Genomic DNA, 27,677 nt, shown 5'->3' with positions numbered 1-27,677 from the left:
TCGAACACGTATTTATGTAAAAAAACAAAAACAAAAAAACGGAGAGCTGTAGAGTTTAAAACAGGAGAAGAATATATTTCATTAAAACTGTAAACATTAGGCAACAAACTCAAAATACAACTACCATGCTTCTATGGCAATCTATTGCAAGGATTCTTTAAGTTGTAGGCCACAAACATCTTGAGGGCAAGAATAGCCCCAAGCATTATTTTGCCAACCCTGTACACATTAACTCAGAGGCGACTCTCTAAGTAAGTGGCCTTCTTAGGCCTTGTGGTCGCCTCACTATCCTTAGGACAGACTGATCGTTGGGGTCCACAGTCTGTGACCAAGGGCGCGGTGACTTACCCTGTATGCTGCAGGTAGGTGTCAGTGAGCTCTGGCCAATCAGGGCTTTGCCAAATGTTATCATGGCAATGCTCTGACACTTCCAGTGCCAAAGCTTACGAGACAACAACCACATGGTCAGCAAACCAGTAGCAAAGCCACCAGAAAACCAGGTAGGGAGACCAATAAACCATCAGGATATATTTTACTGCATGAAAAGAAAAAAGGTATAGTGTGTGGAGGCTTGTTTCACTGTCACCCACCCAGACTGTAACCCCTAACACACACTGTCACACTCACATTAACCCTCCTAATCACACTGGCACAATGTGTTATGTTGCTTAATGGGCACAGTGACAGATATTGCTTAATGGGCACAGTGACAGATATTGCTAAATGGGCACAGTGACAGATATTGCTAAATGGGCACAGTGACAGATATTGCTAAATGGGCACAGTGACAGATATTGCTAAATGGGCACAGTGACAGATATTGCTAAATGGGCACAGTGACAGATATTGCTAAATGGGCACAGTGACAGATATTGCTAAATGGGCACAGTGACAGATATTGCTAAATGGGCACAGTGACAGATATTGCTAAATGGGCACAGTGACAGATATTGCTAAATGGGCACAGTGACAGATATTGCTAAATGGGCACAGTGACAGATATTGCTAAATGGGCACAGTGACAGATATTGCTAAATGGGCACAGTGACAGATATTGCTAAATGGGCACAGTGACAGATATTGCTAAATGGGCACAGTGACAGATATTGCTAAATGGGCACAGTGACAGATATTGCTAAATGGGCACAGTGACAGATATTGCTAAATGGGCACAGTGACAGATATTGATAAATGGGCACAGTGACAGATATTGATAAATGGGCACAGTGACAGATATTGATAAATGGGCACAGTGACAGATATTGATAAATGGGCACAGTGACAGATATTGATAAATGGGCACAGTGACAGATATTGATAAATGGGCACAGTGACAGATATTGATAAATGGGCACAGTGACAGGTATTGATAAATGGGCACAGTGACAGGTATTGATAAATGGGCACAGTGACAGGTATTGATAAATGGGCACAGTGACAGGTATTGATAAATGGGCACAGTGACAGATATTGATAAATGGGCACAGTGACAGATATTGATAAATGGGCACAGTGACAGATGTTGATAAATGGGCACAGTGACAGATGTTGATAAATGGGCACAGTGACAGATATTGATAAAACAATTTCAAATGGCACACTGACCACAGTCCACTCTTTCAAATACTTGGGTATGATGTTAGACCCCAATCTATCTTTTGGCCTGCACATAGAAAAGCTTGCATCTAAACTTTATCCAAAACTAGGTGCCCTGTACAGAAACAAATCCTGCCTAAGCCCTTCAGTAAAGGAAAAGATTGTACAGCAAATGCTGATGCCAATCATTGATTATGGGGATGTAGTATATGCATCTGCATCGCAATCCCACATTAATAAACTCAACACATTGTATAACTCGTTCTGCCGATTTGTGCTACAATGTAATTACAGGACCCACCATTGTGACATGCTAAAAGAACTAAACTGGCTGTTGCTGGAATCCAGACGCACCCTTCATCTTTCCAGCCTTGTGTTTAAGAGCTTTTCTGGGAAACTCCCACCCTACCTGAACGCAATGCTTTCCCCGGCTGTTCCCACTTCCTACAACCTCCGATCCAGTACCAACACTTTACTTATTCTACCTCAATATAAAAAGAAAGCAGCCCGATCCTCCTTCTCCTACAGAGCACCGCATTTGTGGAATGACCTCCCGCACAAATTAAAATCTTCCCTAAGCTTAAAGTCCTTTAAGAGATCCTTCTCTACATACCTCAAAACAGAATGTACCTGTCATGGTTGATTATATATTTCCTACCTGTTCTATGTTAAATGTTGTATATATTGTATATTAATTTTGTATTTTATTGTACACTAACTGTAACAATGCAATGATTTGTGGACCCAGGACATACTTGAAAACGAGAGAAATCTCAATGTATCTTTCCTGGTAAAATATTTTATAAATAAATAAATAAATAAAAATGGGCACAGTGACAGATCTTGATAAATGGGCACAGTGACTGAGATATGGATAAATGGCCACACAGACTGAGATATTGATAAATGGCCACACTAACAGGTTTATTAATGGGCACACTGACTAAGATATATTAATAAATGGGCACACTGACTAAGATATATTAATAAATGGGCACACTGACTGGTATATATTAATGGGCACACTGACTGGTATATATTAATGGGCACACTGACTGGTATATATTAATGGGCACACTGACTGGTATATATTGATAAATGGGCACACTGACTGGTATATATTGATAAATGGGCACACTGACTGGTATATATTGATAAATGGGCACACTGACTGGTATATATTGATAAATGGGCACACTGACTGGTATATATTGATAAATGGGCACACTGACTGAGATACTGATTAATGGACACACTGACTGAGATATTTAATAATGGGCAGTAGTAGAACATTACTGCAAGTGCCCAATATTTTCTTTTTTAATAGTTTATATAAAGTTCTTCTGCCTGCCATCTCTATCCATACGTGCCCAAGAACAATCAAAATTCACAGAAATTTACCAACAACTGTGAAGCAGACATTGGCTAAGCAGCCCCATTAGGTGAAATAGGCATCCACATTTAACAGGGTTTAAGGATAACATAAATGTGAAATGAATCTATAATTTAACCAGAATAAGACAAAGAATATAAGGCAATTTATATTAGGAGTCAAAATATTGCCAGTTCACCTTTTGACAGCTAACTTAAAGGCACATTAAAAGGTATAGTAAACACCAAAACAACTTTAACTTAGTGAAACAGTTTTGGTGTCTGTAGATTGTAAGCTGTTCCTGAATGTCCGACATGTTTTCTTAGAATGGAATGTTTGTCTTTTTTATCTACTGTGCAGCACAACAATAGGTTGTCACTACATAAAGGTTGTAATTGGTGTACAGATCATGCCGTACAGTCTCACTGCGTAATTCTCTGCCATTTAGGAGTGAAATCACTTTTGTTTATGCAGACCTAGCCACACCTCCTCTGCTGGCTGTGACTCACACAGGCTCTGTGATGGGTGGGGGTGTTACATATTCAATAGGATCTTACAGCACAATGTGTTTACTTGAGAGGTTCTTATCTCCTTCTCTGCTGAATCAATTTAAATCTGTTGTAGGCTCTAGCAGGCGATGTCACCTTGGTGGGTCTGTACAAATAATGCAACAAAAAAAAAGTGACATCTGCTGTAACAGCTAAATGGCAGAGAACAAAGCAGTGAGATTATAGAGGCATCATCTACAAAACAAAACCACTTCACTAAGCTACAGTTGTGTTGGTGCTTAGAGAGTTCCTTTAATATAAATTAAGAATCTGCAATTTATTTGTCGCATGACTGAGGTGGGAATTCCTGCTGGAATAGGCTGACATCTCCTCTCTGCACACTGACTGCAACATCTAACATAATAATCCGTAACAACGAATTGCAACCACCATGTACATAAGGTGGAAAAATTTCATTTACCTGGATCGACGAGTGGCAATGCCCCATCCCTCTCGTGGCTTGCCAGCTCGTGCCTTTGGGCTTTCACTGTGCACAGGTTCTGCATGTTTACGAGATCGTTTGGCTGGAGGAGATAAGTGGCTGTCACTCAAACTGCCATCACTGTACGTATCTTTCTGCAAAAACAAAATATATATTAAGACATTTGCAAGTACAGAGATAGAAACATAGACCACATATTTATGTGTTATTTTTACAGTACCTTTGTAGTATAATGAATAACAGATGTAATGACATATGAATCAGGGAAAAGAACAACAAGATGTTGGCGATTACTAACTGATTCATTCAGTGGAGGGAAGTTCTTTTCACATGCAAAGCTTACTATTTGACAAACCAAGTAATTATTAAAGGCTCACTATAGGGTCAGGAACACAAACATGTATTCCTGACCCTATAGTGTTAAAACCACCATCTATTCAAGCCTGAAGCTGTAACTCTGCAAGCTGTTAAACTCAGAAAAACAAGCAGTCTGTTGACATCATCAGAAGTGGTAGCCTGATCCAATCACAATGCTTCCCCATAGGATTGGCTGAGACTGACAAAGAGGCAGATCAGGGGCAGAGCCAGCATGATTCAAACACAGTCCTGGCCAATCAGCATCTCCTCATAGAGATGAATTGAATCAATGAATCTCTATGAGGAAAGTTCAGTGTCTGCATGCAGAGGGTGGAGACACTGAATGTTTGGATGCATTTTAGGCAGCCATGACCCAGGAAGGATCTCTAACAGCCATCTGAGGACTGGCCAGTGAAGTTATCACTAGGCTGTAATGTAAACACTGCATTTTCTCTGAAAAGACAGTGTTTACAGCAAAAAGCCTAAAGGTAATGATTCTACTCACCAGAACAAATTCAATGCTGTAGTTGTTCTGGTGACTATAGTGTCCCTTTAACAATAAACTATAAAGTGAACTGTATTTCAACCCTCAGCCAATCCAATGCTTTCCCATAGAAAAGCAGTGTGAAGCAATTGCACATGCACAGCAAAATGCCACGCTGCATCAGTCAGTATCTCCTCATGAATATGAATTGAACCAAGTGTCCTGGTGCTGCCATCTCCATTGTAAGTAGTTAAACCAGGGCTCAACAAGTCCCAAGCCCCTGGTCGCCTTGGCAACCAGGAAGTTTGTCCAGTCGCCTGGGATTTGTGAGCCTGCTCAGCCCCTAAGATGACAGGCTGACATTGGAGGCGGGCAGTCAGCACATGCAGGGTTCAGGCAGGCAGGCAGACGGTCGTAGAGCTCAGGGAGGGAGGCGGGCGGCTGAATGAGCGTGGCAGCAGCGGAAATGGAGCTATAATCTCCCTGCTCTGCTTTCTCGAACGCCCTCCAGTGATGCCGGTAGCTGGATTATTACATCAATCCGGCCCCACATCACTAAACAGCATTCTACGTAGCAGAGCACGGAGATGTCAGCTGCCCCACTAGACCCCAGGAAAAGCTGACCCACGCCAGCTCTCCCAAAGTTAGGGAGGCTGGGTGGATTTAAAATTTAAAAAGTAATGATTTGTGAGTGAGTGTAAGTGTTGCGTGTTTTTCTGTGTCTCAAATCAGTGTGTGTGTGTGTGTGTGTGTGCACGCGTGTGTATGTTTAGATGACCTGCCCCCATCCAATCACATGGGAAAGGTGTTTTTGCTCACCATTTTTCCAAGCCATGCTGGTGATGCCGAGGCTGGCCTCACCCCCATGGCTGAGATCTTCAATCCCCATAGAAAAACATTGAAAGACTATTGCACATGCGAGGCAAAAAGCCCTGCTGCACAATCAACTTCTCCTCATAGAGATGCATTAAATCAATGCATCCCTATGGAGAGCATTAACGGAGCACACTGTGCAGCACTGACCCAGGAAGCAATTCTAGAAACCGTCTGAGTGATTGTCACCCAGTCACTGCAAAACAGCAATGAAAACACTGACTTTAGTCTGAAAAGTCTGTTTACATTCAAAAGTGTGCTGTAATGGTTCTGGTGACTATATTGTCCCCTTAAAGGACCACTCTAGGCACCCAGACCACTTCAGCTTAATGAGCTGGTCTGGGTGCCAGGTCCTTCTAGGGTTAACCCATTTTTTCATAAACATAGCAGTTTCAGAGAAACTGCTATGTTTATGAATGGGTTAAGCCTTCCCCCTATGTCCTCTAGTGGCTGTCTCATTGACAGCCGCTAGAGGCGCTTGCGTGCTTCTCACTGTGATTTTCACAGTGAGAGCACGCCAGCGTCCATAGGAAAGCATTGTGAATGCTTTCCTATGTGACCGGCTGAATGCGCGCGCAGCTCTTGCCGCGCGTGCGCATTCAGCCGACGGGGAGGAGAAGAGGAGGATCGGAGGAGGAGAGCAGGAGGAGATCTCTCCGCCCGGCGCTGGAAAAAGGTAAGTTTTTACCCCTTTCCCCTTTCCAGAGCCGGGCGGGAGGGGGTCCCTGAGGGTGGGGGCACCCTCAGGGCACTCTAGTGCCAGGAAAACGAGTATGCTTTCCTGGCACTAGAGTGGTCCTTTAAGAATTGTATTTTTGACTTTGAAAAACCTGGCTCCTAGATTTCAAGCAAATTTGTCAAGCCCCGAGTTAACCGATTTTAGAAGGATTTAATTACCTAGGACCACCAGGCATCACTCTCAATCTCCACTACATTAGTGTCAGCTTATCTCTCTCAGCCAATGAGTTAAACCCTGCACCACTTATTGTTCCTGTATGATGTGGGGCGGTAAAAGATGTCCAGCAGACCCCAGGTAAGAAGTCAAACTATGTTGAATGCTTCATATTACAGGGCAACACTTTTCATTTGCTGGCCAGTAGCATGAAGATGCGATTAAAAAATCAAGAAAATTATTTTGGATGTTGCATCTTAAGTGGGAAAAGACATTTTAAATGAGTTTCAGAGAGTCGGAGATGATGGTTTTCTGCCTGTTTTCATTCTATAATCCAGCATTTTTTATTTATTTTTTTTATTTATTTTTTTAACTGTCAACTGTAGACATACTAGCCGCGCCAAAATTCAGACATAAGCAATATTCAGCAGACAATCAATACTGAGCAGACTTTCGGTTGTTGACCGGCAGTGTGATCTCATTCCAAACCCTTCTTCCTCCTATGAATGTAGGTCGATGACACAGAAGTATTTTTGTGTTTTAATAATTTGATCTGGTTCAAGTTTCACTTCGTTACTCAACCAGAGATTGTTTTGTGGCAGCGAGCCAAACAGATGAACTTGTATGACTAAGGATTTGGGAACAGCAATTTCACATTGTGTTCCTTTCTCATTTTATATTTATATGAGAAAACTCTACTCCAGCAGTACTCGAAACTATGAAAAGAGTTTTGTTTAACCCCTTAAAAGTCCAGAGAGAATGTTTTCCATGAAAGCTATCTGGTTTTAACAGTATCATGCCAGCTTATTTAACATCAGCTGTCCTGTACCACTTACTGTGATGTTTATGGTGCTAGGGTGGCATTGTGATTCCAAGATTTCAAACAGTTTGTCCTAACTAGTGCTTTTTTGAGAATGTAATACATATATGGATGTTAGGTTCAGAATCTCCCTAGAGATGTGTCTATTTTGTAGAAAAAAAAAAAAGTATAATAGACAAATACAAAACAAACAAAATAAGTTTACAATTTTAGCTACAACTCAATAATTTCTTCATAACTGTACACTAGGACACACTTTTTTTTAATAAATGGGCAGACTTCATACAGTGCTATGGTTAGGTATTGCTAATTCGCTGACGAGAGTTAAATGGAACAAGGAAATAAACTGAAAGATGAATTTTACCTTTCTTACTAAAAGAAGTCTGCATTTTGTAACATATCCTTATATGAGAATATTGTCATTTACAAGTCACACTGGAGCATTGGCTGGACAGCCAGAACGGAGCTAAACTTCCAAAGAAGCACTGTCCTAGGCGACCAGCGTAGGACTAACAAGAATATTGCAAAGATTTAAACCGGTTTGTTTTTTATCCCCATTGTTTATTTCTTCCAAAAAACACCATGTGCTTTTTCTAAAGTACAGTATAGAGTGTATTTTAGCAAACATACAGTTGACATATTTATCTGAACTGCACTCACTTTGCTTTTATTGAAAAATAAGGCATCACTGCACCTTTAAGAAAAAAGATATCCTAATAATAGTAATTTCAAAACCTAAATAATCAGCTGATTAATCACACCCATTACTGCAGTAGCATTAAAGGAGCCTAGAAAATACAGGGTCCAATAAGGATAGCAGAAAATATTGTGGTTAATGTCTTAATCAAGTTCCAGTCACTGCAGGGTCTTCCTTACAGATTTATAAATGCATGTAACCCTCCCTTATATTTCCTTTTATCTGTCTTATAAACTAATTTAAAATCGGTGCTGCGTTGATCCATATATTGAGCAGTTCCGTACCCTGCATGTACATATTAAACAATGCAATCATACATTGCATCAAGTTAAAGTAGGGCATTTACGGCCAGACACTGAACACAGCACTAGAAGCATATCCTTAAATGACCTCACAGGCTGCAATCCAAAACTTGCAACTCTCCAGGAAAACCATTTCATTGTATATACACATTGTACTCGCTGAGAGACCGGCTGCTGGAGCTAGCACACATTTCTACATGCTGGAACATGTTAGGTGTTCACATTGTAAGATCAGGGAGGGCAAGGTTTAAGATCAATGCATTGTCTTAGCACCGAGGCGTTACAATCAGGTGCAGCTCACCAAAATACCAAGAATGACAATGTTACAGTGAACAAAAAAATTTCACTGCAATGTGGTTATTTTATCAATTACGAGAACACCTTGTGATCGCATCCGAAATGTCTTTTACAGGTACAGGCTCTATCCAGGAGCTTTGCACAGATAATGTTTTTAAAATGGGCACGAAATTAAAAAATAACAGATACTAACCCCTGAAATTCCTACATCTGAAACAAATCCATAATGATTTACAGTTTGTACAGCGAGCTCTCAAAAACTCCGTATGGAATGCATTCAGAAAGTATTCAGACCATTTTTTATATTGAAGCCTTACACTACAATTGTTTAAATTACATTGTTTTAATGTCAACCTACAATGAAGAGCCCATAATGACAAAAAAAAACACAACATTTTTAAAAACTTTGCAATTTTATTTAAAAAAATAAACTGAAATATTACACTGACGTAGTCGGACTCTTTGACAAGACATATGAACGTAAACTCATAACCATCCCATTTCTTTGGAACATCTTTGAGATGTTTCTACACTTTGATTGGAGTCCACCTGTGGCAAGTTCAATTGATTTAACTAAATATATATAGTCTCAAAGCTGTAAATGTATATTAGAGCAAAAACCAAGCCATGAGATCAAAACAACTTCCAGGTGAGCTCAGAGACAGGAATGTCGCGGCACAGTTATAAGAAAGGCCACTTTTTATTTGTTTTATTTTGCTCCCTTAAAAGGCCTCCATGATTCATAAATGGAAAACGTTTGGAACAACCAGGACTCTTCCTACAGCTCTTCCAACATCTCTGGAGAGACTTGAGAGTCTGCCCTCCGACAGCCTATCCCACCTGACAGAGCCTGAGGATCTACAGAGATGAATGGTAGAAACTAACTAAGTCCAGGTGTGCAAAGTTTGTTGCCTCATACCCAAAAAGACATGAGGCTATAATTGCTGCCAAATGTGCTTCAACTAAGTACTGAGGTAAGGGTCTGAATAGTTATGCCAGAGATATTTCAGTTAGATCTGTTTGTTTTGTTTTTTTTCATTATGGGTATTGAGTGTAGATTTACATGAAAAATAATGTAAACAATTGGGGAATAAAAAAAGATATAAAAAAAAATTAACAGGTGTGAATACTTTTTTTAGTGCACTGTATAAGTGATAATCATCAAGCCATTGTACAATCACCTAGGCATACGTGACAGCTGTACACAGGAAAAGAAGCTAAAAGATGTCAAATGTGAATTGATGAGGACAGCACACAAAAAAAGAAAAAAAAATGTAAACAGAAGTGATGTCAACAAAGATAGTTTGGCAGAAAAATAAAGCAAGCACAGCCAATTCACTAAGCAACCCACTTTCACATTCCTAAACAAAGCCAGCCAGGCAAGAGGCTCACTCTCCAAACAGAATAAACTGTGCCTGGTAAACGCCAGATAGGAGCAGGGAATGGCACACTTAGAACTGCTAAAGCAATGTGTGTAACCTGTTGACAGCACTGTCAATTTCAGAACCCATCCAACTAGGCGTCAGATTTAAGGACTGTTGGAATTGTTGTGTTTTATTAAGATAGTGAGCCCTGTAGATGTTCTTTACATACAAATGTTGTCACGGATATATATATATATATATATATATATATATATATATATATATATATAAATCTTTAGCAGATGGGGAGAGACGACAATGGACAAGTCTGCAGGATCTTCTTAATGGTAGCTATTAATGTAAAGGGAGTACAATATAAGTCACCCCAATACGTGTTTAACCAACGCTGACATCAGTAATCTTTAATGCAGAAATCTGCTGATACGGAAGGCATATACCATGCAATAGATCATCTAATAGTTAAACGTGAAAGGCAGGTACTTTATGTCATTCAGATTAAAAATAAAAGCTTTAACCTAGTCCGGACAATAAATCCACACCCTACATGCTCCCCTTACGGCTTAGGAGTCTCCCCACCCCACAGGAAGCTGTCCCAGCTATGCTGCTAGTCTGCTCTCCAGCTGGTCTTTGTTTACACTCCATGCAGAGAACTATGCGCTGCCCCCAGATGAACTTGAATGGTGTGCTGGATCACATATTAACAAGCAAAACAACTGGGAGATGTGTCTTACTGCAGACTTGCTGTGCTGCTTGCTTATCACAGTCCAGCCAAGGACAATTAAAAGGCTCCTAAAGCACTTCTCTGCCAGCAAACAGACTATATGACTGTGACAAAAGAGTATAATGAGCCCCAGCAACAATAAAGGGAGTGTGGCATGTCATCCAGCCACTGCATTGTGTATATGGAACAAAGTACTGTGTATTTAAAAACTTTACAGGACCTGATGTGAGAATGTATTGTTAGCCCTGCAGGGTATTAAAAGAGTGTTATTCACTAAACAGTGAGTTGTGATGGCTTGGCACTACAGTTTAAAAAGTTAGACAAGAACGGCAGATGTAAAAGAGCAGAGTTGGTGAATTTTGCAAAGTGTTTGTCAATTCATCAGTACTCGATGTTTAGGAAGTTCTGAAGATTAACACTGTACCGGCCTACAAGAACAATCCGGTACAGTGTTAATCTTTAGAACTTCCTAAACACAGCCTCCCTGTCTGGCTGGCTGTGTTTAGGAATGTGAAGGAGAAAACAAGCTTATAGGAAGCAATAGATGCAGTCTGCAAACATTGATCAACACTATAATGTTAGTTACCACTAAAATGTATTTAGTATAAATTGGACAGATTTGGAGATCCTTATTAGCTGAACAGCAACAGAGATGCGGATCTTTTGGGTCAGGGGGAGCCCTTTGTAGCAACAAAAGGCTACTTGTATCATAACCTGTACAATAAGCTATATTTCTTAGAAAGTATTCCTTTATAAGGTCACTCTAAGCACCATCACAACTTTGCCTAAGTAAAAAGTAGAACTGCTGTGTGATAATCGATGTATCCCAAAAAGTCCTGCAAGACATCTGTTTATTACATATGAATAGACCCATAATGAGACACTTCTTAATGGTGCAGCTCTTCCTGGTAGGGAGGTCAGCTCTAATTAAGGGAAGACTTTGTCCTTACAATAGACATAGGGAGGTCATATTGACCCTTACATGAATTGGGAATTTTTATTTTGTTTTCACACATTTTACTGTGGCAGCTGGCTTGTGAGAACTGGCCAGCCATCAATATAGCATCTCCAAGTTTGTTTGTTTTTAACTGCATGCTCACGGTTAGAAGGCAAATGCTCCACATATTCAGTATCCAGAATGAAAATCTAGTGGACATTCATATCTATTCTGATGCTGAATGCCAAGAACTTGTCAGTGAGGAATACTGTAATCACACCCTGAATTTCAGTGTCCAAATTCCTCCAGATGGACTTAATTATTTTCAGCCAATCCATAGCGGGGGCATTTGTAAATTTACAAATAATCTAGGTTGTTGAAAGCTTACTGCAGAGACTGGGAATTTGCAGCATGAGCAGCATTTTTATTGTTTTTCATGCCTTTACTATGCACAAAAAAAGAAAACCTGTCCCGTGCCTGCCTAGAATGTCCTTTTAAAAAGTACGTTGATCAGAAACTTCACATTAAATTCAGAGCCTCACCAAGCAATTACAGCAGTGGGTGCTACTGTGCGTGTGAAAGCACACAAACTTTGTTCATGACGTGTATTTAAAGGGTGGTTATTCCGGAAAAGCACAACATAACATGTTGAAACTCACAAGTCACTTACAAGTCGACTTTACCCACTGTATTACTCAATATCAGAAGGTCTGGGATCTGAACACATTGCAAATAACTTCCCAGAGTGTTGAACTTTTGGTTCCCTTGAAACTGGTTAATTGTAATATTTTGGGGAACTGTAGTGCTGGCTGACAGATTTATGAAAGCTGGGGTCCAACAGCAGCTATGAAAGGGTGCAGTTTGATACCCCTGCTAAAGACAGCTAGGCTTGAATTGCTGGATTGTTTTGTTGGCTGTTTCAAAGTATATCTTGGGAAATCTGTGCTCAGCTTCAAGTTGCAGGGAGTGTCTGAGAAGACGGTGTATATTCCAACATATGGGGGGATGTGCATCAAGTCAATTTGCGAAGAGAACCAATAATGTGTCAAACAAGGGCATCTTAATCTGCAAAAGAGCTGCTAGTATGGGCCCAATAACAGAAAGGTTGCTCTCTGCCAAATTTCATCAGTCACACACTGTACCACCTGTAACAGCTCAGACATACTGTACTGTGTATTTCTACCTAAAGTGCCCACATAACACAGTAAACTTGAAGCTCAATTAAAGCGTTTTTAACACACCAGTTATTATCAGAATGGCCCAAACGGTCACTTAATAGACACTCAAACAAGCTGCATACAAAGTATATTTATACAGTACACGCATATTACTTTACTAGATTTTTTTGCAACACAAACTGCATCATACAAAGATAAAAAAGTATATATTAATCCCTTTATAAAGCGGAATCTGTTGGCGCTTTATAAATAGCAGTAATAAATAAATTAAATGAATTAAATCCTAAATAAATAGCATACGTCTTTTTTTATAACACTGAACATATCACATTCCATAGCTCAGGCTCATTCGCTGTATAAAGTAAAGTATAGGACATATACCACATCCAACAGATAAAGTTTACATAAACAACCATTCAAAGAAGTCAGCTTTCCAATCTGATATGTAAACATTAGTAACATGGTTTATCAATATGATCTAGACAGTATATAAAAAGGATATGATGCCAATAGCTGATCAGGCAGTACATAAACATGATATGACACTGCAAGCTGATCAGGCAGTATATAAACATGACATCACACCGCCAGTCGATCAGGCAGTATATAAACATGACATCACACCGCCAGTCGATCAGGCAGTATATAAACATGACATCACACCGCCAGTCAGCTGATCAGGCAGTATATAAACATGATATGACACCGCCAGCTGAGATCTATGGAAACATAACTGAGATTTATGGAAACACATATATATATATATATATATATATATATATATATATATATATATATTGCACATATAACAGGTGATAAATATATTCAACCATGACAGGTGCACTCTGTGTACTATATATATAGTGTCGGTACACACAGTGTATATTTATATAGTGTCGGTACACACAGTGTATATTTATATAGAGTCGGTGCACACAGTGTATATTTATATAGAGTCGGTGCACACAGTGTATATTTATATAGAGTCGGTGCACACAGTGTATATTTATATAGAGTCGGTGCACACAGTGTATATTTATATATATATATATATATATACAGTGTCGGTGCACACAGTGTATATACAGTGTCGGTGCACACAGTGTATATGCAGTGTCGGTGCACACAGTGTATATGCAGTGTCGGTGCACACAGTGTATATGCAGTGTCGGTGCACACAGTGTATATGCAGTGTCGGTGCACACAGTGTATATGCAGTGTCGGTGCACACAGTGTATATGCAGTGTCGGTGCACACAGTGTATATGCAGTGTCGGTGCACACAGTGTATATGCAGTGTCGGTACACACAGTGTATATGCAGTGTCGGTACACACAGTGTATATGCAGTGTCGGTACACACAGTGTATATGCAGTGTCGGTACACACAGTGTATATGCAGTGTCGGTACACACAGTGTATATGCAGTGTCGGTACACACAGTGTATATGCAGTGTCGGTACACACAGTGTATATGCAGTGTCGGTACACACAGTGTATATGCAGTGTCGGTACACACAGTGTATATGCAGTGTCGGTACACACAGTGTATATGCAGTGTCGGTACACACAGTGTATATGCAGTGTCGGTACACACAGTGTATATGCAGTGTCGGTACACACAGTGTATATGCAGTGTCGGTACACACAGTGTATATGCAGTGTCGGTACACACAGTGTATATGCAGTGTCGGTACACACAGTGTATATGCAGTGTCGGTACACACAGTGTATATGCAGTGTCGGTACACACAGTGTATATGCAGTGTCGGTACACACAGTGTATATGCAGTGTCGGTACACACAGTGTATATGCAGTGTCGGTACACACAGTGTATATGCAGTGTCGGTACACACAGTGTATATGCAGTGTCGGTACACACAGTGTATATGCAGTGTCGGTACACACAGTGTATATGCAGTGTCGGTACACACAGTGTATATGCAGTGTCGGTACACACAGTGTATATGCAGTGTCGGTACACACAGTGTATATGCAGTGTCGGTACACACAGTGTATATGCAGTGTCGGTACACACAGTGTATATGCAGTGTCGGTACACACAGTGTATATGCAGTGTCGGTACACACAGTGTATATGCAGTGTCGGTACACACAGTGTATATGCAGTGTCGGTACACACAGTGTATATGCAGTGTCGGTACACACAGTGTATATGCAGTGTCGGTACACACAGTGTATATGCAGTGTCGGTACACACAGTGTATATGCAGTGTCGGTACACACAGTGTATATGCAGTGTCGGTACACACAGTGTATATGCAGTGTCGGTACACACAGTGTATATGCAGTGTCGGTACACACAGTGTATATGCAGTGTCGGTACACACAGTGTATATGCAGTGTCGGTACACACAGTGTATATGCAGTGTCGGTACACACAGTGTATATGCAGTGTCGGTACACACAGTGTATATGCAGTGTCAGTACACACAGTGTATATGCAGTGTCAGTACACACAGTGTATATGCAGTGTCAGTACACACAGTGTATATGCAGTGTCAGTACACACAGTGTATATGCAGTGTCAGTACACACAGTGTATATGCAGTGTCAGTACACACAGTGTATATGCAGTGTCAGTACACACAGTGTATATGCAGTGTCAGTACACACAGTGTATATGCAGTGTCAGTACACACAGTGTATATGCAGTGTCAGTACACACAGTGTATATGCAGTGTCAGTACACACAGTGTATATGCAGTGTCAGTACACACAGTGTATATGCAGTGTCAGTACACACAGTGTATATGCAGTGTCAGTACACACAGTGTATATGCAGTGTCAGTACACACAGTGTATATGCAGTGTCAGTACACACACAGTGTATATGCAGTGTCAGTACACACACAGTGTATATGCAGTGTCAGTACACACACAGTGTATATATAGTGTCAGTACACACACAGTGTATATATAGTGTCAGTACATACACAGTGTATATACAGTGTCAGTACACACACAGTGTATATACAGTGTCAGTACACACACAGTGTATATTTATATAGTGTCAGTACACACAGTGTATATACAGTGTCAGTACACACAGTGTATATACAGTGTCAGTACACACAGTGTATATACAGTGTCAGTACACACACAGTGTATATACAGTGTCAGTACACACACAGTGTATATTTATATAGTGTCAGTACACACAGTGTATATACAGTGTCAGTACACACAGTGTATATACAGTGTCAGTACACACACAGTGTATATACAGTGTCAGTACACACACAGTGTATATTTATATAGTGTCAGTACACACAGTGTATATACAGTGTCAGTACACACACAGTGTATATACAGTGTCAGTACACACACAGTGTATATTTATATAGTGTCAGTACACACAGTGTATATACAGTGTCAGTACACACAGTGTATATATAGTGTCAGTACACACAGTGTATATTTATATAGTGTCGGTATGTTTCTACCTGTGCCGGTTCCGCCCGGTTCCGTAGCCGGTTCTGTCCAGCCCGGGTTCGGGATGAGATGGATTTGCCGTCCGGGCCTTTCCCTGCGCTCCGCCGGGTGTTTACCATCCTGTGACCGGCTCCCTCCCCGCTGCTCTCCGCTGGCCGAGCTCCGCCCTGCCTCCCCTGAACTGCTCTGACCGTCGGCCCCCGGCTCCTCGGATCAGGCACAGCCGCCGCCGGCCGCCATTTCCCTTTCTCTGCCCTGTCAGACGCGCCGCTCCTCACAGCGGCCGCTAGGAGACGCTCTAACCCCCGGACCGAACTCTATGGTCAGCGATGGCCGCTGCACGTAACGTCCAGGGCCGCCATCTTTGTTCCTGGCAGAGCAGTGGGCAGAGCCACCTTGGCCTGATACCACTTCTAAATAGGGATTGGGAAATTCATGGGAGCTGTGTCCCTGTGCTAATAAATATTAATAGTGTGCAGGAGGGAAATAAAATAATCTTGGGAGAGCTTCCCTGGTTAATTAATGGCTGCCCCACAGTTATTGCCTGGTGTATCACCCATGGTGTGCCTATAGGTTGAGCTATTTATTTGTAAAACAATATGTTTATAGGTTATAATTACCAGAAAGTTTAGTAAAGATAATATAGATATGATTCTGGGAAATAGAGATAACTAACCTCAAACCAGAATAAATTAAAATGGGATTCTCAGGACCTTTAATAAAACTTAATTTTTATTAATCATGTAAAAAATACCCATGATTGTAAGTTTTTAAATAAAATACATAAATAGTACCAGGCCTATTAATATTACAGCCAGAGTAATATTTATTAACTATCGATGATCATGAATGGGTCTTTTTTGGACCTCATGATTCTGTTGTCTGATAATGGGAAGCTTGAACTTGAAATGAGTCTCCAAAGAGAATACTATTCTTAATCGATTATTCGGATAAATTAATAGCCGACATCCCATATACGGAATTACTCTCTCGAGGCTGCCTCAAGAAAGCTAATGACCTGTGCTTGCATATGAAGGCACATGGATATCACAAGATTTTGGAAAAAAAATTTCAACGGGCTTGTTCACGGGATAGATGACCAAGATAGATAGATCATTAGACTTGAGAACCCAAGACCCATCATCGGTGCAATACGTACCTCTGTTTGTGGTTGAGATCCGGTCAGAACTGTAATTTCCAAGGTTTGCCCATTTTATTGCATTATATAAGCCTTAAAGAGGTGCTCACCACAGTTCCATCGATTACTGCAAGGAGGTGCAGGAATTTGCATGACCTACATGTCCACAGAGCTCTGTAAATGTTTACATCGATAAGTTTGTCAACTGTAACTGCACTTTTCAGTATTATTTGACTACCTGCAGCTGCGGACTGCAGTATATAAGTATATAAACCTGTATATAAACCTGAACAGTGCTCAGATCACCTACAGCTGGAAGGAAAAGGCCTTATGCATGTCTTAGTTTCTGCAAGGTAGACTATGGAGGAAACTATCTACTCTTAATACTGGACACTATAATTGTATTGAATTGTAACCACCTGCATACTTTTAAACTATGTATCTCTAACCACCATTTCCTTGTCATTGTATCTTAACTGGGTGTGCTTGTTCTTTAATATTTGTATGTGTATTTGTATGTATATATAGATATATAGATGTATGTATATATATATATATATATATATATAGGTGTGTGTGTTTGCTCATACATACATGCATATATTCTGCAGTTTATCTTGCCCTGCATGCTAAGGCTAGTTGCTCCCTGCCCTGCTCATCACTGGTTTGTTAACTTAAATGTTATTTAACATTCTGCTTATCTCTAAAGACTTTCTGTTATTTTTGCTCTCCCCCCCTTATTTTATTGATACCCACCCAAATGTCTTGCTTGACCAATCCTCACCTCTTCTGTGCATCTCCATTCCATAGATTTTATTGCAGTCCTGTTTTGACCCTATCATCCCTGTCTCCCACAGTCAGAGTTTTAAAAGACCACTTCTAACAAACCTGAACAGTGCTCAATCTCTCCCTTTCCTCTGGCACATTTCCCTCACCCTTCAAACATGCAACCGTAACCCCGATTCTGAAAAAGCCCAACCTTGATCCCAACTCCCCATCCAACTACCGCCCTATCTCGCTACTGCCATTTGCCTCCAAGATCCTCGAGAGAGTCGTGTACTCCAGACTGACAGACTTTCTCGAATCCAACTCTCTGCTTGACCCCCTTCAGTCTGGATTCCGCGCTGGTCACTCTGTCGAAACTGCTGTGACCAAAGTATCCAACGACTTAATTGCTGCTAAATCTCACGGCCAATACTCTATCCTAATCCTCCTTGATCTTTCTGCCGCATTTGACACTGTTGATCATCAACAGCTTCTTCACATTCTTCGTAACTTTGGTCTACGGGATACTGCTCTCTCCTGGTGCTCCTCCTACCTCTCCCAGCGCTCTTTCAGTGTTTCTTTCTCTGGTTCTGCCTCTTCTCACCAACCCCTCTCTGTCGGCGTCCCCCAAGGATCTGTCCTCGGCCCCCTATTGTTCTCTATCTATACTGCCTCCCTTGGTAAACTCATCAGCTCCTTTGGTTTCCAATATCATTTATATGCAGATGACACGCAAATCTACCTGTCCTCCCCTGATCTCTCTCCGCCCACCTTGACTCGTGTTTCTGACTGCCTCTCTGCTATTTCCAACTGGATGGCTGCTCACTTCCTTAAACTCAACCTGTCCAAAACAGAACTTCTAGTTTTTCCTCCCTCAAGTGCTGCTACTCCTGTTGTCTCCATCCAAGTCAACGGCGCTACTATCACCTCTACCTCGCAGGCTCGCTGCCTAGGGGTTCTTTTCGATTCTGACCTCTCTTTTACTCCCCATGTCCAATCAATAGTCAAATCCTGTCGCTTCCAACTCAAGAACATAGCGCGCATCCGCCCATATCTAACGCCGGACGCGGCTAAGATACTGGTTCATGCTGTTGTTCTCTCTCGCCTTGACTATTGCAATCCCCTTCTCACCGGTCTTACATGTTCCCAGCTTGCACCGCTGCAATCTGTAATGAACGCGGCTGCGAGGCTTATTTTCCTGTCCGGTCGCACCTCCCACGCCTCCACGCTCTGTCAGTCCATGCATTGGCTTCCAGTTAGATATAGGGTCCAATTCAAAATTCTGGCACTTGCTTACAAATCCCTACATAATGCTGCTCCAACATACCTATCCTCCCTCATACACAAGTATGTCCCGTCAAGACCCCTGCGCTCATCCCAAGACCTACGCCTATCCTCTGCCCGGATCCTCACCTCTGACGCTCGCCTTCAAGACTTCTCTAGGGCTGCACCTATTCTGTGGAACTCCCTTCCCTCCTCAATCAGACTTTCACCCAGCCTCCACTCCTTCAAAAAATCTTTGAAAACTCACTTCTTCATCAAAGCGTATCAATTAAACTGTCAGCAGGCTTCTCATCCCCCACCCCATGACTCCTTTCCTGCAACTGTCAAAAATGACCTACCAAGCACTCAATAAACCCTTCTCTAACAAACTATTTAATTCCCCTACTTTAACCCGTTTGTGTCACTATATCCCACTCCCTCTAGCATGTAAGCTCATTGAGCAGGGCCCTCAACCCCCTCTGTTCCTGTACGTCCAGTGGTCTGATCTCAATTATGTGTCTGTTAGTCCACCCATTGTACAGCGCTACGGAATTTGTTGGCGCTATATAAATAATAAAATAATAATAATAATAATAATAAGGACAATCTACCGGAATTTCAGCATGTCACCAATATGAATATTATTACATCAATACTGTAGTACGACATGTTAGAACAAACCATGCAGCAGACTCTATTACTTTGTCGTTTTAAGAAATAGAGAAATTAACGATTTTTGAATTAGAGTCAAAATGGATTTACTAATTCAAAATGATGTCCTTTGGAGGACTGCATGAAAAAAATGATTTTACTCCATTAATTCATGACCAAAGATCATACGGCACAACTGGCTTTATTATTATAATTTCCTTCCCTTTTGTAATATTATACTGGTGTTATTTTTGTTCCAGTGTGTGTGTTTTCTTTTTTTTTTTTATACATTATTTTGAGTTTCTATCTTTTTATATTTTTTATTTAACATGTGTGTACACTGATTTGGTATACTAAGTAGCTGTCAAGGCTAACATAACTGTAGGCAGAGACAGGACAGAAATGCGTACCGGCCCTTATAATGGCTGGGATAGTAATAAGGATAGATAAACATAAGGTTTGCAAACAGAACATGAACAATTCAGAGTCAATAAGCACAGAAAGACACAATAACGAGGGACAAGCCAAAGCCAAGAGAACGGAGGACAAGAGCAGTCAAACAAGCCAGAGGCAGTATCCAAATAATCAATAGACACAAGGAGCGTGCTCTCCTGTATACAGGAACCACGACAGGACAAGGAACAATAGGAAACCTGGAAGTATATACACCCCAGTCTTGAGTTCTATTCGTCCGTGTGTGATCAAGTACGTGATTTTTACTCAGGATCTTTCAGCATCAAATATGACGCAAATTAAGGGCAGTATAAGTGGCGCAATTGTCAAGCATTCCGCATCTTCTAATTCACTTTTGTTAAATTATGATGGGCTAAGGGTGAGCACAGGATTGTAGACAACTAACAACAAAATTGTTAAAAATACAATTAAGCAACCTGTGGGCAGTGAGCCGAATTTGGAATTTAGTTGAATATGACCCAGCATGGCTGCTCAGCCACATGTAAAAGTGAGATTTTCACAAAAATATCAGTATACAAAATTTCAAACTAAAACACTGCATATACAGACTCCGAGCACAATGACCTCTTCAAACCACTGAGCCCTTTATGGTCTATGATCCCACAGCCATGCTCTACAGATCCCACTCTAAAGGCAGAATTTAAATGCCAATTTAAAATATTACGCTGCATCCTTAATGCAAGCGTGTCAACTCTTAAACTGGGTAGACATGAAATATTCTGTTATATCTCACATTTCAACATTATGCTTCCTCTTATAGTTTAGATGTTTCAGTCCAAATAAACTTTATTCTTCTGCCAATATCTTCCTATTCATTAAATGTATGGAATAAGATGGGTCACAAATTAGGTCTAAACCCCCAGGGGTAGGCAACCTTCAACACTTCAGATGTTGTGGACTACATCTCTCATAATGCTATTACAGCCATAATAATAATAATAATAACAAAGTATTTAACCAGGAAAGGTACATTCAGATTACTCTGGTTTTCAAGTACGTGCTGGGGATGTTACCTTAGCCCAACATCCAGGGGCTGGCAAAGCATCAAGGGATATGTAGTCCACAACATTTGGATTGCCGAAGATTGCCTTCCCTGCTCTACGACAAAAGTAACACCATTATAATCATACAAATTGTTATTCCCAATGTCAAGTTTTAAATAAATCTTTCCAATAATTCTATTTTACTGTAACACAGTATACCACCACAATCAGTGGCGTACCTACCACGGTTGCATGGGTCACAGCTGCGACCGGGCCTCTCACTGCAGGGGGCCCGGCTGCAGCCACAACCCCTGCACCCGTGGGCTGCCTAGATGCCGCCCCCTCCGTGTTCCCCCTGTCACAGGGGGGCCCAAGAGGTGGCCCGATGGCCACCTAATGGACCTCCAAGGCGGGCGGCAGAGTTCCTGTCAGACGCGGAGAGGGAGCTGTGTTCTCTCTGCTCTGCTCCCTCACGGGCTGTCTACTAATGCCTGGAGCCGGAATATGATGTCATCAGTAGACAGCCTGCAAGGGAGCAGAGCAGAGAGAACACAGCTCCCTCGCCGCGTCTGACAGGAACTCTGCCGCCCACCGCACTGAAGCCCCACTGGACACCAGGGACAGAGGCAGAGCCACTTTAATATATTAATATTAATAATTTGTGTGTGTCTGAATGTGTATGTGTGTGTCTGTAAGTGTATGTGTGTCTGTAAGTGTATGTGTTTTGGAGTGTATGTGTGTGTAGTGTGTGTGTCTGTCTGTATAGTATTCCTTTAAATTATATCGGACCACTACATGGCGATGTTCATCTCTCCCATTGAGAGGACTCCTGCTTGACGAAAACCATAAATTTCTTCTGAGACAATTCTAAGTATCTAAATGAAAACAAAGGGGCTGGGATATAGGGCACTCCTCACATGTACATAGTGGGCATTGGATGAGATATTCCCATCAAACTAACCATGAATTCCCAAATAACGACAGACACTAAAACTTGGATATAAAAGGCCACAGCATTTAGTAAAAAAACCAAATACTCTATAACGCATCCAAACATATAAAACTGTACATAATAAAACGATCATAGTTACATAGTTACATAGCTGAAAAGAGACTTGCGTCCATCAAGTTCAGCCTTCCTCACATATGTTTTTGCTGTTGATCCAAAAGAAGGCAAAAAAAAACCCAGTCTGAAGCGCTTCCAATTTTGCAACAAATTAGGAAAAAATTCCTTCTTGACCCCAAAATAGCAGTCAGATGTCTCCTTGGATCAAACAGCTATTAACCCAAGATAATCATAAATTAACATATAAATAACGTTGCATAATGTCATACAGTAATGTAACCAAAACGTCCTTGCCCATCTAACACACTACTTCTCAAAGGCTCTCACCTCCCCCCTCGGCATAATAAATTCCTCTTCCCTTTTGAGTTACCCACAAGCCGTCTTTTAACTCGGTGGGAACCCGACCATAATGCTCCCCACCAGCCGGCTTTAGCTCAGTGGGGACACGTCTAACCTGGCACCCCTTGGGGTTCACCATAAGAGACAGGGGAGCATGAGAACCGACCATTATCCCCTTACTTATCTACCTGCAAACCATCTCCCACCCTATTTGGCAAGGATATGCCCCCCGCCACAACCCCGCTGTTTTACTCCTAAAATCAGCGTGGGCCCCACCCAAACAACCAAGGCCTGTTCCACTGCCTCCTGGATCGCCAAATTAAAGAGGTCGAGCCCGACCTCAGTCAAATGTACCCCATCCGGTCGAAATAAATTTGCCACCTCCTTTTCCTGATGGTGAATGGGGATACCCTTAACCCCTACAACAAACTTCGAAACCCGCCTATTGAACTTCTTGCGGCAATGCTCCAGAGCACTTTGGCTGTGGGCCTGCCGCCAATATTTCCTAGCCACTACCTCAAACCAGATGATACAGACGTCAGGGAACAAGATCAATATCTGGGCCAAGTCCCTTTTGAGCATGTCCACCAAACCCCCGACCCGCACGGTCCCTAGGTTATTGCCCCCAGATGGATGACCAAAGCAGACCGCGCCTCCAGCAGCCTGACCAATTCCGGTAGGAGCCAGGCCCACCTCATGCCCCTGGCACGAACCACCGAAGTTGAAGGCGTAAAACCGAGAAGCTCCCCTCCCGGTCGGACCGCTGCTTGCTGCCGTGACCAGTGGATGCAGGAGTGCCCGATCCACCAGACCCTGGGGAAACCGAACCTGAGGAGGAAAAACATTTAGCTTAGCAGACCAGCAGGATGCACATAGGAAACAAGCCTCCCTATCCTCTGCACCTCTTGATCTGGCATACCCAGCTGAAAAGCCTCCGTCGCAGCCCCAGTTCGGAAAGAGTGCCCAAACTCCGCACTCTTCAAGCCCGATGCAGCCAACCCTAAACGAAAATGGAAGAGGAAGCTCCCCTCGTGCACCAGTAGCAGGCCAGACAGTGCAGGGTGGACCCCCGCAAAAATACTGAAAAGAAAAGAATTTTTATTGATATATGTTTCTCTTCTATATATGTCTGAGTGTTAATTTTTACTCCTGATTTAGGCATTGGACTTGATTTATTTGCCTTTCTTTTTTCATTTTATATCCATACAGCCTAGGGTGTGGGCTGTTCATATCAGTTGTTTAGTAGAATCGCACTCTTTACTCATTCCTAATTCCTTCTTCCCAACTATGCCCAAGAGAGTTAATTCCCTCTAGGTTTATTTTAACTGCCAGGGCCACCATTAGAGGGTGACAACCATGACGGTTGTCACGGGCCCGGCGGTCCTGGGGGGCCTGGACTGCTTTGGCAGTCCAGGGCCCCACAATTACTCTCTGCACCTATATATAGAGATGATCGCTATATTTAGGTGCAGACGCGGCCCCCCCGGCTCCCTGTATCTGCAGAGGGGGCCCAGCGGACTGCAGCTGTACTTTACAGCATTTCCCTCGCTCTAACTCCCGCGAGACGTGCGGCCGTTAGAACGTTGCCATGTGTTACCATGGCAACGCTCCGCGCAGCGCGCACACCACATCTTGCGGGAGTGAGAGTGAGGGAAATGCTGTAAAGTACAGCTGCAGTCCGCTGGGCCCCCTCTGCAAGTATATGGAGCCGGGGGGGGGGTGGGGGCCCACAATGCAGGGACAACCAGGGATCAAAGATTCTTCCCCCCTCCCTGAACCAGGTAAGAAACAGGGAGGGGGGAATGACAGATTACATTTACATGCATACACTACTAAACACACACTTACACACACACACTGCATTCACTATACTAACACACACTCTGCATTCACACCTTGTGCTTTGTCAGGGGCCCCAAAATTTCTGGTGTCGGCCCTGACTGCTGCATGAGCCGAATAAAATGGCTAGGCCTTGCCACCCCAGCGGTCGCCACTGCCAAGTGCCTGCTGACCTCCCGCCCCATGGGCATGATACGACAGGCGAAATTCAATTTCCCCAAAAGAGACTGCAGCTGGCACAACCATATCTTCCGCAAGCCCCAAGCCACCGCCACATCCCAGTACAGCATTCCACCTTATCCTGAGGCAAATGGCACTCCATGGCCACCAAATCAATTTCGATGCCCAAGAAGCTAAGGCACGTCTTATCATGAGCTAGGGGAACCCCGAAGCGGGCAAACACCCTTTCCACCGTGTCGAGCAAGATTCGACATGCCAGGGAATTCGCCGGCCCACACACAGAAAGTCGTTGAGATAGTGCAGCAGCGAGTCTATCCCCTACGCTTGCCGCACCACCCACTCCAGATAAGTGCTGAAGCATTCAAAGTAAAAACAGGATATGGAACAACCCATCGGGAGGCACATATCCACGTAATACCGGCCATCGAAAACAGAACCGAGGGGGTGATGGCAGTCCGAGTGAACGGGTAATAAGCGAAAAGCCAATTCAACACCCAACACAGCTCCGCAGAGATATCATCATTCACCGAATCCCCTTGAGGGTATGACAAATAATGAATTAGGCGAAATTTCCCTGCCTCCTTCTTGGGCACCACGCCCAAATGGGACATGGCAAATTGGTCAGTGGAGGGACATCAAATGGTCTGATTCCATGATAGAGAGGGGCGGACCGCGAGCTATTGACGAAATTGCTCGTCATATCACCACCAACCCAGGCCACCATAAGTACGACAGGTGTTCCAAATGGTGCCCTGATAACAGAACAATGCCGAGCAATGCTGGTGAGCCTTGACCCCAATCACGTCGCCAAGATGGAGAACGCCTGAACCGAGTTCTCGAAAGTCTTGGGAATCTTCCTATAGCGAAATTTCTCCTTATCTTTATTCGACTCCTTCCCATCCTTGTCCCCCAGAGGAGGAGCGTCCTCCAAGGGCAACAGGGAAAATATCTCAACAAATTACACTTTCCAGATCTTCTCCCTAATTTCCGGCTTCAGATGTAAGCCCAGGGGGCCTGACCAGCACATATAAGCAGCCCCCTTCACCACATCCGCGACACCCGTCGGCCCCTATAAATCCCCATGGTTGCTCCCCCCCCCCTACGCGACTGGCAACGCCGAGGCTGGAGAAGGCAAGCAAATTGCTAGCGGAGTTGGCGACCACCGTCCACTGCTGCTTCAGCCCTGAGGGCTAACAGGATGGCTTCAACATCCATGCCACATGCCGAAATCACCTACATGTCTCAACAACAGGAGGAATTACAAACTGTTGCTGGCCCGGCTCCTAAGTGGCACTGAGGTCAGCTTGATTTGTCACCACCCACTTCCTCACATACCATACTCCCACACATAACAAACAGCCAATCAGGTTTCATGCATCCCACATGTGCCCTTGTCCGTTAAGCTGCGCACTCTCCCTAGGGCCTGAAATTCTGTTTAAATCGTGTGAAAAGATTAGTACATAGAAAGCAGGAGAACAGGAACATAGCGGCGCAGGAGTGATAGTTCCCCAAAACTGCCCTCTACGTAAAGGATGTGAGTGTGTCACCCCCATTTCTTTGAAGGCTATTTTTATTTATCAAATTACATTTCCACATTGGGTACATTCTCCAAACGTAGGGGCTGAAGACAATTTATGGTTAGAAAACTGAAACAAGAGGAAAAAAAGAACCTAAAATCATACATAACACTTTTACACAATGTACTTTGAAATATTACAATCTAAAGGAGGATATGGGAAGTGAAACAGCAGGAAGCATGGATTAATGTACATCCGCGAGATTTTAACCCCTTAAGGACACATGACATGTGTGACATGTCATGATTCCCTTTTATTCCAGAAGTTTGGTCCTTAAGGGGTTAAAGTGGTTCTGTCACCCCTCCCCCCCCAAAAAAATTGTGTTTAATAAAGATTCATTCTTTATGAAATATTACCATTGACTGTGTTGGAATTTCACAGTCCACTGTCTCACGAGATCCTCCCTTTAGATATCAGTGTCGTGCTCTCGTACATGCATGAGAGTAGAGCACTGGTTTGGGTACCTGGTAGATGAAGCGCCAGGAGCTTAAAAAGATCTGAAGAAGAAGAAGTTGGAGGCAGCTCGACTGCTTCAGGTAAGTAAAACTCACCTGTACCTGCATCCCGCGGCCATCGCATACCAAGCAGCAATGTCACCATTGTGTTTATTTGCAAAATATGCAGAGACCCCAGAACGTGACAGAATTGCCTTGAAGGAGAACTGCAACTTCCCAGGATTTTAAATATTAGGTTTAACTATCACCTATATTTAACAAATGTGTTTGTGATTCCTGAAAATTAAAATCAAGTACAGAAATCCACACCTCTGTTTACCTCTATCCAGGAACATCATCTATAGTGTTAAACCCACCATTTAGGTGGCTTACCCCAAGTTAACCACCTTAAAAGGTAACAAAACTTACCTTATTTGCAGCGCCGCGTGGGTCTGTCGACGATGGCCAAACCCCCTTGCTGATATCATGAGAATTTATGATTTTTAGCCATGTTTAGCCCCAAAGGGAAATATATAATCAACCATGAAACGTGCATTCTGTTTTGAGATATGTAGAGATTAATCTCTTAAAGGATTTTAGGCTTGGGGAAGAT

At 42.5% G+C, this 27,677-nt stretch overlaps 1 protein-coding gene across 1 annotated transcript in view; it reads right to left on the bottom strand.

Moving 5' to 3' along the window:
• ATAD2B (ATPase family AAA domain containing 2B) overlaps positions 1-16,593 on the bottom strand; it is a 126,208-nt gene extending 109,615 nt beyond the window's left edge. The window contains exons 1-2 of the mRNA XM_063442117.1: positions 16,367-16,593; positions 3,938-4,092 (exon numbers count right to left, since the gene is read on the bottom strand). Of these exons, the coding sequence (XP_063298187.1) occupies positions 3,938-4,092; positions 16,367-16,474 (263 nt within the window). The 5' untranslated portion in view covers positions 16,475-16,593. The remainder of the gene's footprint in view (positions 1-3,937; positions 4,093-16,366) is intronic.
• Between the last annotated feature and the right edge of the window lie 11,084 nt (positions 16,594-27,677).

Source organism: Pelobates fuscus, chromosome 2, assembly GCF_036172605.1.
Source record: "Pelobates fuscus isolate aPelFus1 chromosome 2, aPelFus1.pri, whole genome shotgun sequence".
In the NCBI taxonomy this organism is placed as follows: Eukaryota; Metazoa; Chordata; class Amphibia; order Anura; family Pelobatidae; genus Pelobates; species Pelobates fuscus.
Note: the sequence above shows the minus strand (reverse complement) of the source record. Positions and strands in the feature narration are given on the sequence as shown.